This window comes from Schistocerca nitens, chromosome 5 (assembly GCF_023898315.1).
Source record: "Schistocerca nitens isolate TAMUIC-IGC-003100 chromosome 5, iqSchNite1.1, whole genome shotgun sequence".
NCBI lineage: Eukaryota > Metazoa > Arthropoda > Insecta > Orthoptera > Acrididae > Schistocerca > Schistocerca nitens.
Window position 1 is genome coordinate 311,293,202 of NC_064618.1, and position 13,924 is coordinate 311,307,125.

Here is a 13,924-nt window from a genome sequence, read left to right on the forward strand (position 1 = left end):
ACGTAAAACGACCCACATCTCAGCTGGCTTTGGTTTCAGAGTTTTGGGAATTTTTCTCGTGGTTTTGATCACTGCCACCTCCTGTAGGTATTTCTAACACTTTTTGACACCTTGTATAACATTCATGCATGTAAGCAGTGAAGATCTTTAAACTACACACAGTTAATTTAATGCTGGTTACTAAAACTACATTTTATAACGGATCAATAGTTATCAAATATGATGCTGCTCATGCTTAGTGAATATTAACTATTAAAGATATACGACTCTCAGCAATTAAATAATTATATCAATTGTCCAGCTAAATTAGCCTGCGAGTTTACTTCTAATTAAATAATTTTACATTGTCCGTTACGTAAGAGAAATAAGTCTCTTAATTGTATGGAGAGTCTTGCTATGCCGGCCGCGGTGGTCTAGCGGTTCTAGGCGCTCAGTCCGGAACCGCGCGGCTGCTACGGTCGCAGGTTCGAATCCTGCCTCGGGCATGGATGTGTGTGATGTCCTTAGGTTAGTTAGGTTTAAGTAGTTCTAAGTTCTAGGGGACTGATGACCACAGATGTTAAGTCCCATAGTGCTCAGAGCCAAGCCATTTTAGTCTTTCTATATACGCTTCACATTGTTTGTCTTATTTTTGCTGTCAATATTTTTCGATGCCCAGACGTAAGTGCAAATAAGTCTCTTCCACCTCGTGATGTAGTCTCTGCCTTCGCTGCTTCCTCAAAGATGGCACGGCTTACTGATTGATTTTGTGCGAATACACATGAAAATTATTACTGAGCTCTTGGGCGATTAGCTGGCTTGAATCAAATAACTTTTTGCGAAAAGCACAAATAAATTCAGAGCAGTATCTGAGGGAATACAGACAGTCACCGTTTTTCAATATTTACTCAGAATCCCCGATAAATAACTGTAGGGCTGCGATCCCTTATTAAACAGAAGAGACACGTTAAGAGATTAGATAGTTATTTCTTCACAAAAATGTTATTTAGTAATGAATAATTCCTCATTATAATTCAGTATAAAGCCATATTTTTCCGTCATAGATAGCTGGCATATCGCCACCCTATGGTCATAAATCACTTGGAGGATCTCAACAACATTAATAACATGGAATTACACGTCCTTTACTCCACCTTCACATTCGTTTTTCACTACCTGTTGGTCCTTGACTCGTTCAGATGCTCATTTTCATTCATTCGATGTTCAGAAAATCTCATGCCAACCTTTTTTCTTCCCTCCATTTTCATTCAGCTCTCTCTACAGCTGAATTTACGCGGATGTTAATCTCTCTCGGCTCAGCATCCAGACAAACAGAAAGTACACATATAGAGCATTTGACAAATACAGAAGTTTATATACGTCATAAAGCGCAGACGGCATACATGAAAAAGACAATGAATCTCTGACCAAAGAAAATTCCTTCACATGACGAAACGATTCAATAGAACGTCAATTTTTCGTAGACATCTGGACGGAAAGTAGGCGGCAGCTCCACTGTTTCTTTTTACACAGTGATCGCATATGTATCCCGAAGATAGTCTAAAAACATTACATGAAGTCATCAGTTCACTTGTTGATATCGCAGCTCCAATGGGTGTAAGACAATTTCTGGATAAGAAAGTATAATTTGCGAGAAATAAGGTAATATTCGATTTGGTAAAAGCGAAGTATATATGAGCCGTGGTAAAAATTACTGTTTTGAAGAGCGCGCCGCAGCGCGTAGTGTAAAGCAGTCGCCAACCGCTTCTGGCGGTGGCGCCGCTGTGGCATTCGCAGCTTTGGTGTCTCCCTCTGGTGGGAAAAGGGAAAGGGGAAAGGTTGCCTGTTCACGTGCATTTAAGGGGCGCTATGAGCTCGCCAGTCGGTCAGAATGAGTCAGTCTCTCGTCCCCAGCTTGCTAGTCTGTCTCTCGTCCGCATTTATTAGGCAGGTTAGGCAGTTAGTGTCTGTCTGTTGTTTGGAGTGCTAGTATGTCTGTCGTTCGGATCAACCTTTAAAGCCGGCAAAATGAGAGTCTTTCCACTCCGCTAGTAAGAGAACTCAGCGAGTGTTCTCCCAGTCTGGGCTTAGTTCCTGCATCTGAGTCTGCGCGTTAGGCCGCCAGTCTGCTCGAGTTTGCTCAGGCAGTGGTCATTGGCGGTTGGATCGATCGGCTGGTCGGTCGCGCACTGACACAGAAGATGACTTGTCCGTCTTGAGCGTCGGCGCATGTGAGGTCGCCACGTGAGTCCACTGGGCCTCGGCGTATAGCGAGGGGTAGTGACTTCGCGGTCGACACGAGAGCAACTGAAGTCAACCCACGACATCAGTCTGGCCGGTGCGAGCTGCGACGCCATGATACGGGAAATCGGCACGCCTTCCTGCGTCCGTTAAAGTGGCTGGCAGCGGACGGTTCGGGAGAGCGTTTTGGGGGTGCTGCGCCAGGTCTTCTCGAGAAATCACAGTTTATTAGAAGTTAAGTGATTGGTGATATGTTGTTTGATTTACTCTTGTTAAATTCTCTGTTTTGCTTTGGGGTCGTCCCACCATTCTTCTCCGTTTGCCTACCCAGTGTTTATAAATTGGGTGGTCCGTTTTTCCCTTGTGGAGTAGGGGCGGGTTAGAGAAACCTGCGGTTCGGGTTGTTCGGTAATCTCCCTATCAATCTACCTTACGTTAGTAGCTGCCTCTGCCATGTCTGTCGGATTTGGTGTGTTAACGAAATTATTGCTTGGAGTGTAACGGCCTAGTACCTTAAGTATGTTTTGATCTTTGGAAGCTTTGATATTATTGCCTATGATCTTGAGAGGCGGTATCTGTGTACTGTAGAGCATCGTAACTATTGTTTGGCCAACCTTGTAGAATTTTATATAAGATTGCATTTCATGGGCTTTTATTTAAATGATCATTTTTGTATGCAAAGTTGCCACCCTTTCACCGTAAGACTTTTCTTAGAAGTTAAAATCAAGTTGCACCTTCGGTGGCAAGGTTAATATTCTAATTGTTAGTGTTTTGTACCATTTCCATCCCTCCTACGGGGGGGAGGGGGGGTGCATAGTTTGTGTGCTTGTGTAAATTGTTAAAACTCATAGTTTAGAGTTATCTGGTATGTTGCAGATTTGCACCAGTGTAGTCTTTCAGAGGCTGTTGTGAGCAGTCGTAACTACGGCCGTGTCAAAATGGAGCGGCAAGGTTCTCTGCCCGAAAGCTCATAAAGTCAAAACTTGTTTCTTTCTGCCTCTGAATAAATTGTAACTTTGATATTTAGAGGGTGCTTTCAGTTATAATTTTAAATCTGTTTCTTTTAAAAAAATGCTTTTAGGCACTTTTAAAGTAAATAAAATTCCCATTTGTTAAAAGGAATTTGGTTATGATTTCATCAGTTACTACCTGGCAAATGCTTCCATGATTACATAGTGTGATTAAATGTGTTAATGATCTTGGTGAGTCGCTAGTAAATAAAATAAATTCTTAAGAATATTCTTTGAAAATAAACCACGGTTCAATATAAAATCCTTTTAAGTTCACATCGTAAGCAAGTCTTTCCACAAAAGAAACAGAACCTGCAATATTCCCCATTTGAAACACTTAAGATTTTTTTTAGGTTCAAATCTGCTAACTGGAATAATTATTGAGCGGTTACTTCAAAAGTCAATTTGCTCGCCCTGAAAGTGGAAAGTTGTAATACTCCACTTGCCACATAGTATTTCGTGAAGGAAGTACACAAAAATTGATAAAAAATCTGGGATATGTTAATCTGCAAGTCACTTTCAGTGTAGTTATAAAAATATAGCTTTAAACAGTAAATTCTGTAAACTTATACAAAACACATTCACTGTCGATACTATATTACCAAAAACAGTCATCCGAGGTATGCTGTTAGTTCTTGTATAACGATAGCTACGCAATGACTACTATGGAGAAACTACGTCGACTGCCTAGCAGTGAATAGCTCTCGAGAACTAAGGTGTACCGTGCGTGGCCTCTTACTGGGTGTTGAGGCCTAATACTCAATTTTCTTGCAGCGAGCACTCTACTAGAGTATAAGAAAGCCTCTCCGCCTCGTACAAAAATCTAAATGGTTCTCTCGAGTAACGAATCTACGTTAATACCAAAATGTACCATAGCTGAGTAACGATTTGTTGAGACAATGAAGTTACTTAGAATCCTCTACTCACATAAACACGAAAGCTCTAGTTTCTAAACGCAATGTTGCAGCCTTTCTCTTCCAAAAGTGCCGATTCAAAAGTCTTTGCACCTCAGACTATTATAATTACAAACATAAAAATTGGTACAGCATTATTATATTACGTAATTATTTGTGAAATTTATAATCCGTAAGATGAGCCAAAAGAGTTGATAATCTGTAACATTCTGTCGTTTCCAAATGGCAAATATAAACTGAATAATTTGTAAATTACTGCAGATTATTAAATAAGGTTCTCAGGAGTATGTTTCCGTTACGGTAATACACCTGCTGTTGAAATTTCAAGGTTTCAGCTTCCACATGTTTGCCAGAGCTCAGAATTATGAAAAAATCCAATTTTCTTTTAAACTATTAATTGCATTGACTTCAAAATCAGGATGCTTTACTTTCATATACATCTGAACACATCACACTATTTTTTAGCCTATGTTAATTAATAATAATCTAAATGGCGTGGAACCGCACAGTAGTTAACTGCCAAGCCTGAGCTACATTCACACGCTGTCAACAGCAAGGAAGGTGGGGGGGGGAGGGGGGGGGAGAGAGATGGCCATGCAACGTGATCCGCGTGTCGCTGGCGCGCTACAAAGCCGCACGCTTCCCCAACAGCTCCTTGATTCGATACATGAACAGAATCACATCGCATTCATGACTGTGCTAGCAGCTCTGACAATGCCCTGTACCCTGTAGTGGTAACTCGTGCCTCCCGGAAGTCCCCTGGACATCTGAGCTTAATGGAGGCAGTATTACCTGTGTTGCCTCTCATTGCTGTATTCTCCTGTCAACCAAAGTCCTGCACCAACACGGCGGCAGAAAGAATACTTTATTTCAGGTGTATGCCGCCACTAGAGGACATTCGAGACCACCGCCCAGCCCTGGTCAACTGATTTCATCTGTTCGTAAGCAGCTTCTGCTAAGCAGCTTTCCCTCTCGCGACACTGAGTGCTTCCGCTTTTGAGCCCTCTTGTTTGCTTCGAGCGCACGAACATTTTACCGAACTTAGTTTGAGAAAAAACCTTATAATCTGCGTATAACGGTACTTCACCACAGCCTAACTTTTCTTCTCTTTTAAGACATTACACTAACACATGGTTCACTGATATTTATAAGCCAACTTGATATCATATTCATGAGGGCCGTTATTTGACTTTTTAAACTTGTAATTGATCAAATACCTGTCTTGTCTGTTTTCTGTACATGCATGTGACGTAACTATATGGGGAGTCATAAAACCTGTGCATGCTTGCTGTACTATAGCCCATAATACAGCAACAGCCACTTATTGGTGCCTAGCACACAAAGGCGCATCCTTGCGATCGGTTTACAACGTAAGTGCCATTAAAATACATCACTACTACTGCACGACAGAGTCAGATTTGGATGACTTACATGCGAAGTTGAACTTCGGCAATAAATCATTCACACCGTACGTAACCGAGTGATTGTGACTATCTATGTCTTTTTAGCCCTTATAGGCACACCTAGCACGATGCGAAATTACTATAATAATACACAATGTTACCTTTGTTCCTTAACAAATCCGTCATTTTCGGTAACTACATCGTTTGACCTATGTCTATGTTGTACCTTGAAGGATATTTATTTACGTTTTTTAATTACATTTGCAATGTACCTGTTGTCCAGAGCTTGCTATGTTTTGCATGGTGGCCAGACCTCGGGTTGCGACCCCTGTTCACTTTGCCCCCACTACTCCTTTTGACGCCAGGAAGGTTCCTTTGGGGAAAAAAGGGGTAGCGTCCTCGATTAGTAACCAAAACGTCCTGGGTCCCGGGTTAGAACCCCGACACCTCTTAAATTCTGAATAAAAATCATTAGCAGTGACGGTAGAAGACTTCAGCATAAGGAGTCACTCCTCATTCCGCCAATCGCCTTATCGATTAGAGCAGAGGATGGGAAACTTCCCCTAAACGCGTAAGAATCAGCAATGATCAACGGTATAAGGGTGCAGAAGGCAATGGAAACCACTGCATTAAAGACACACAACGTGTATCCACAGGACATGCGGCCTGTAGTTGAAGAAAAAGTGTCATGATCTCTCCATTGGCAAAAGATTCCGGGCTAGTTCTCCACTCGGATCTCCGGGAGGTGATTGCCAACGGAGAGGTGACCATGACAGAAAGAATGAATAATCAACGAAAGGATAACGTTCTACGAGTCGGGGCGTGGAATGCCAGAAGCTTGAACGTGGTAGTAAAGCTACAAAATCTGAAAAGGGAAATGCAAAGGCTCAATCTAGATACAGCAGGGGTCAGTGAAGTGAAATGGAAAGAAGACAAGGATTTCTGGTCGGATGAGTATAATAGGGTAATATCAAGAGCAGCAGAAAATGGTATAGCTGGAGTAGGATTCGTTATTAATAGGAAGGTAGGGCAAAGCGTGTGTTACTTGAACAATTCAGTGATCGAGTTGTTCTTATCAAAATCGACAGCAAGCCACTATCGACAACGATATTTCATGTATACATGACGACGTTGCAAGTTGAAGATGAAAGAGAATAAGACGATATTGAAAGGGTATACAGTACGTAAAAGGTGATGAAAATCTAATAGCCATGGGGGACTGGAATGCAGTTGTAGGGGAAGGAGTAGAAGAAAATGTCACAGGAGAATATTGGCTTGTGACAAGGAATGAAAGAGTAGAAAGACTAATTGAGTTGTGTAATAAATTTCAGGTAGTAACAGCAAATATTCTGTTCAAGAACCACAAGAGGAGGTGGTATACTTGGAAAAGGCAAGGTGATTGAAATACATGCAGCAAATAATTGAGGGCGTAGGTTGGCAGTGCTACTCTGAGATGATTCATGGCGGGCCGTATCAAACCAATCAGAAGACTGGTGACTCAAAAAAAGAGTGTAAGTTAATATCAACAGGGGCAGAAAATGGTATAACGGGGGTGGGATTCATTATGAATTCGAAGATATGGCAGAGAGTGATTTACTGTGAACCCTTCAATGATACGGTTGATCTCATCAGAATCGACAGCAAACCAACACCGACAACGAATAGTTCAGAGGACAAGCCGACGTCGCAAGTCAAAGACGAAGACGAAGAGACAGAGAAATTATACGAGGATACTGAAAGGGTAATTCAGAACGTAAAGGGAGATGAAAATCTAATGGTCATGAGGGACTAATGCGGCTGTAGAGGAAAGAGTAGAAGAAAAGGTTACGGGAGAATACGCTCTTGGCACTTGGAATGAGAGAAGAGAAAAATTGAGTTCCCCAATAAATTTCAGCTAATAATAGCGAATACTCTGTTCAACAACCACAAAAGGTGGAGGTATACTTGGAATAGGCCAGGAGATACGGGAAGATTTCAGTTGTATTACATCTCAGTCAGGCAGAGATTCCGAAATCAGATAATTTATTGTAATATGTACCTGGTAGCACATAAAGATTCAAATCATAATTTAGTAGTGATGAGGAGTAGGCTGAAGTTTAAAAGACTAGCCAAGAAGAATCAACGCGCGAAAAAGTGGGATACGAAAGTACTAAGGAATGAAGTGGTACGCTTGAAATTCTCCGACGCTGTGGATACTGCGATAAGGAATTACTCAGTAGGCTGTTCAGTTGAAGAGGAATGGACATCTCTAATAAGGGAAATCACAGAAGCTGGAAAGAAAATCGTAGATACAAAACAGGTAACTGCAAAGAAACCATGGAAAACAGAACAAATACTTCGGCTGATCGATGAAAGAAGGAAATACTACGACGCTCAGCTAAATTGAGGAATACAGAAGTACAAGTCTATTAGGAATGAAATAAATAGGAAATGCAGGGAAGGTAGGGTGAAATGACTGCTTAAAAATGCAAAGAAATCGAAAAAGAAATGATAGTCGTAACGACTGGCGCAGAGTATAGAAAAGTGAAAACAACCTTCGATGAAACTAAAAGCCAGGGCTGTAACATTTAGACTGCAATGGAAATTCTACTGTTGAATGCAGAGGAGAGAGCAGATAATTGGAAAGAGTACATTAAAAGCCGCTATCAGGGTGAGGACAAGTCTAATGACGTGATAGAAGGAGAAACAGGAGTGAATATAGAAGAGATAGGGGATTCAATATTAGAATCAGAATTTAAAAGAGCTTTGGGCGACTTAATGTCAAATAAGGCATAAGGGACAGATAACATTCCATCACAATTTCTAGAATCATTGCTGGAAGCGGCAACAAATGACTGTTCACGTTGGTGTGTAGAACGTATGAGTCTGGCGATATATCATCTGACTTTCGGAAAAAGATAATTCACACAATTAGGAAGATTTCAAGAACCAACAAGTGCCAGAATTATCGGACAATCAGGTTAACAGCTCGTGCATCCAAACTGCTCACAAGAATAATACACAATAGAATGGAAAAGAAAACTGAGGATGTGGTAGATGATCACTTTGGCATTAGGAAAGGTAAAGGCACCAAAAGGCAATTCTGACGTTGCGATTGAATCAAGATACGTTAGTTGGATTTGTCGACCTGGAAATGTGTTCGCCAATGGAAAATGGTGCAAGTTGTTTGAAATTCTGAGAAAAAAATTAAGTAAGCTATAGGGAAAGACGGGTGCAGTATGCACGTGAACCAAGAGGGAACAATAAGAGTGGCACACCAACAACGAAGTGCTCGGATTAAAGAGGGTGTAAGGCAGGAATGTTGTCTTTCGACCCTACTACTCACTCTGTACATCGAAGAAGCAATGACGGAAGTAAAAGAAAGGCTCAAGAGTGATTTAAAATTCAGATTGAAAGAACATCGACGATAAGACTCGCTGATGATATTGCTATCCTCAGCGAAAGTGATGAAGAATTACAGGCTGTGCTGAATGTCATGGACAGTCTAATGACTAGAGAATATTGAATAAGAGTAAATCGAAGAAAGATAAAAGTAATGAGAAGTAGCAGATATGACAACAGCGAGAAACAACGCCAGAATTTGGGATCACGAGGTAGACGGAGTAAAGAAGCCATAATAAGCACACTAGCACTTGCAAAAAGGCATTTCTGGTCATGAGAAGTCTACTAGTATCAAATATAGGCCATAATTTGGGGACGATATTTCTGAGAATGTACACTTGGAACCCAATATTGTACGGCAGTGAAACATTGATGGTGGGAAAACCGGAGAAGGAGAGGATCGAAGCATGTGAGATGAGGTGCTACAGAAGAATGTTGAAAATTAGTTGGGCTTCTAAGGTCAGAAATGAGGAAGTTCTCTACAGAATCGATGAAGGATGGGCAAGATGGTAGGATATCTATCAAGACATCAGGGAATAACTTCTACGGTACTAGAGGGAGCTGTAGAAGGTGACAACTGTAGACGACGACAGAGATCAGAATACATCCAGAAAATAATTGAGGACGTATATTGTAAGTGCTACTCCGATAGGAAGAGGTTGGCACAGCAGAGGAATTCGTGAGTGGGCAACATCAATCCTGTCAGAAGACTGAAAAAAATCCTACATTCAAGATACCAATTTTTTTTTTATGGGATGTTTCAGCTGTCCCTGTCGATTCGTTTTGTGCACCTGCACTACGTCTGTTTGCCCGCGCAGCTAGCCGCATGGTCTAACGCCTGCTTCCCGGGCGGTAAGGCGTGCCGGTCCCCGGCACGAAGCCACCCGGCGGATTAGTGTCGAGGTCTGGTGTGCCGGCCAGCCTGTGGATGGTTTTTAAGGCGGTTTTCCATCTACCTCGGCGAATGCGGGCTGGCTCCCATTATTCCGTCTCAGTTAGACTGTCTCGACGATTGCTGCGCAAACATCGTTTCCACGTATGTGTACACCATAATTATTCTACCATGCAAACATTTGGGGTTACACTCGTCTGGTATGAGACGATCCTGGGGGGTCCGCTGGGAGTCGAACCGCACAATAATCCTGGGTTCGGTGTGGGGCAGCGGAGGGGTGGGTGGACTGCTGTGGCCTATTGTGGGGCTGTGACCCATTGAGGGCTATGTAGGGACGAAGCCTCTCCGTCGTTTCTAGGTTCCCGGTTTAATACATACATACAATACGTCTGTATCAGGAAAGTATCCAGACAAGCGACAGCCACATAATCGACATAAGTTCCCTCTCAGAGCTTTTGACGACTGTTGGCAAACAAAATCACACTGTAAAACATACAAATGAAAATTGTCCACGACTTACACATTTTTTTGGACCAAGACATACCTTAGTTCCTCCAAACTTACCCAAATGTCTCCAATCTTTCTTTGAGTAATTATCAGTGTAGTCATACAGGTTTTTGATGACTGTGTAAATTTATCCATTTTGTAGTACTTAATCTATCGTATATGGTTCAGAAATGTTGACTTAAAAGTGTTTTCACCATTGGAAACTAGGTAATTAATGGAGATATCGAAATGGCTAGTGTAGAAGTAACAAGTTTCGGGTATATAATACCTGAGCCATTTAAGTACTATAGACGGAATAGACTAATAGACACATCCAAAATCTGTATGCCGGCCTCGGTGGTCTAGCGGTTCTAGGCGCACAGTCCGGAACCGCGAGACTGCTACGGTCGTAGGTTCGAATACTGCCTCGGTCATGGATGTGTGTGATGTCCTTAGGTTAGTTAGGTTTAAGTAGTTCTAAGTTCTAGGGGACTGATGACCACAGATGTTAAGTCCCATAGTGCTCAGAGCCATTTGAACCAAAATGTGTATGCTTACACCGCTAATTACACAAAGAACGAATGGAGACCCCTCGATAGTAAAGTAGAAGTAAGGTTGTATTTTGGCCCAAAAATACTTTATAACTCTTTGCCAATCTTCACTTGTGTTTTTTACAGTGCATGTCGTTTGCTAACAGTCGTCCAAAGTTCTGAGACGCTGTCGCCCTTCTGGGTAGCGGTAGTGATACAAAAGTAGTGTAGGTTGTACAACATAAATCGCTTGGAGTAGCTGAATTACGATGTTCTAGTAAAAGACTCTCCTTTGTTACGTTCAGAAGTTTACCATTCCACGAGATTCTCTTCACTTCGAAACTGAGTAAGGTGCTAAAATTGCATGAAATGCAGAAATTTGTAATTCACTAATGAAATTAGTGTAGTTCTCAGAGTGATTGACATCACCTTTTGAATCATGAAGCACGGAAGACTGAAGAATGTAGGCCCTATACAATACAGATTACCAACTTCAAATAATTCCTTAATAACTTCTTCAAGGGATATAAGAATTCCGCATTTTGAACATCATGAAGTCTTGTGAAATATGTCAATTAATTACTCATCATACCGTGACATATTTCTTATCTACCGTTCATTTTTCGGCGATGTAGCTGGTGTTGGTAGTGGACTCACCTCCTTGCGGGAAGAACTGAGAGAAAATATTCTTGAAGGACTCCTCATCGACCATGCCAGTGGGACACTCCTGAAACAAACAGAAATGCTCAAATCAGTGAAGTTTCATACTAAAAAAAGGAACTGAAGTGTGTTCGCTTTAAGCTTTGGTGATCTTGCTACATAAATAAACTGTACAACTCGCTGTCTTGGTTACATTTAATTTATCTGAAAAGACAAAAATCTTTGAATAAGAATGAATTGTAGTCAAAGTGGTCACGAAGTACTCGACATACGCCAGCTTATTACTATTTTTGTAACGCTTGATAAAATTTCCAACTGTTTCACCGATTTATACCTTGTCACATCTACCATTCTGCAGTTGATACACTCTGTAAATTTAATAATTATGATTTCAGTCAAGTGATCTATCATGCTTCAAGAGATTTCCAAGTCTGTTGGAGACTCCAGAACTATATGGAGGAGCTATTGTCACCAATGGTCATAACATCCACGGTATTCAGTTTTATATAAATATTTTGCATAACGAACAAAAATGCATCTTGCATTGACATCTGCACAGATCTTAAAAACAATCGTGTTAACTGCCTTAATGAACCCTGTGAGTTCCTTCACAGTACCTACTTCGATCCTTTTAAAGTCTTACTACAATAGCGTAGATTGTGGAGATATCGAGATGCGCTATTGTGGTTCCTGTCACGAGCATTCCCCGTCAGTGTGAGCTGCTTCCGACGACGATCACGTTCCCACAGCTCATCTATATCAACACGAGCCGGCGGCTCCCAATATACAGTAAGATGGACTACCTGATTCACTGCCCATTCGACGGCTGCAGCATGCTAGTTGCACTGCCCCCCGCACTGATACAACACCTTAGACACCTGCAGCTCATTTTAACTTTCTTTCACGTATATTTTCTCATCTTTTGTGTTCTCCGGCGTATTTTACGTTACTGCTACTACTTTTGATACTAGTTTGTTTTAACATGAGATTAAATCACGCTCTTTTGTTACGTTCAGAAGTTTATCGTTACATGAGGTTTACTTATATCGATTTACTGAAATTATTATTATCTGCAATAGGCAAAAGTATGAACCTTGCCTCTCACTGCACTTTCTGACGTTTAATTACTCTTAGCAAATATTTGTTTGGTGTATTGGTTACAAACTAAAATTTTGCTATGCTACCATATATATATATATATATATATATATATATATATATATATATATATATATATATATATATCGTGGAAAGTGACTCAGAGAATTCCATCATATGCTTTGATGGTATCCTTAATTGAACAAATAAAATAGCGATATGTAGAAATAAGTACCCTTGTAACTAATACATAAACAAATACTGATACCGAAAAGGTATGAAAAATAGCCTCTGCTCTACAGAACAGCGTACATTGTCTATGGACGAGATGTGGCATCTCTATTGACAATAATGGTTTGTTTACTGCGCATTTCTGTTTTACATGTGGTTTATGCACTGTGAATTGTGTAAAAGAAGTTAAAATATGTGTGATTTTCTGCATAAGAAGACTACAAGCAAAACACAAGTAATAGTTTCTAAAATTCGCCATTAACTACGCAGGATGTTCCAGCAGGAATGGTCAGTATTCAGGTTCAAATGGCTCTGAGCACTATGGGACTTAACTTCTGAGGTCATCAGTCCCCTAGAACTTAGAATTACTTAAACCTAAATAACCTAAGGACATCACAAACATCCATGCCCGAGGCAGGATTCGAACCTGCGACCGTAGCGGTCGCGCGGTTCCAGACTGTAGCGCCTAGAACCTCTCGGCCACTCCGGCCGGCTCAGTATTCAGGGACCTGGAAAGAAAGATCACGCGAAGCAAAAAATTCCAGTAAACATGAGCTCTAAAATGCGTACCTAAAGAGCTATGAAAAGTACTTCATCTTCCAAACCGTGAAACAAATCTCTTCTACTGCAAGCTCTTGGCTTTCCATATTTTGGGAGCAGGCATTCGATACCATGAAAAAAACCTCTTCTATTGCAAGCTTTTCGATTTTCATATTTGGGAGCAGGTATTCTCTAGTAAATATCGCTCTTAAGGTGTGCACTTCAGAGCGCATGCTTACTGGATTCTTTTTCTTGTTTTGGTCCATACTGTTATCTCTCAAAATACGGAACGGAAAGAGTTTGCAGTAGAAGAGATTCTTTATAGTGTCGAAGATCTGTAAGTGTTCATAGCTCTCATGGTGTGCATTTTAGAGTCGATGTTTACTAGTCTTTCTTGCTTTGGATGATCGTTTCTGACAAATCCTTAAGCATTTACCTTTCCTTCTGTGACACTGTGTATAAGCTTATTATAATTCAGATTACACATGAAAAATACGCTCTGTACTACACAGCAGTAGTCATACTCTCTGGACGCTGTGTAGAAATTCTAATGTGCACT

General features: G+C 41.0%; 1 protein-coding gene across 1 annotated transcript in view; it reads right to left on the reverse strand.

Annotated features, from left to right (window-relative positions):
- The window catches only part of LOC126260422 (Kv channel-interacting protein 4-like), a 575,073-nt gene that overhangs the window by 488,992 nt on the left and 72,157 nt on the right, over window positions 1-13,924 (reverse strand). The window contains exon 3 of the mRNA XM_049957750.1: window positions 11,494-11,563. Within this exon, the coding sequence (XP_049813707.1) occupies window positions 11,494-11,563 (70 nt within the window). The remainder of the gene's footprint in view (window positions 1-11,493; window positions 11,564-13,924) is intronic.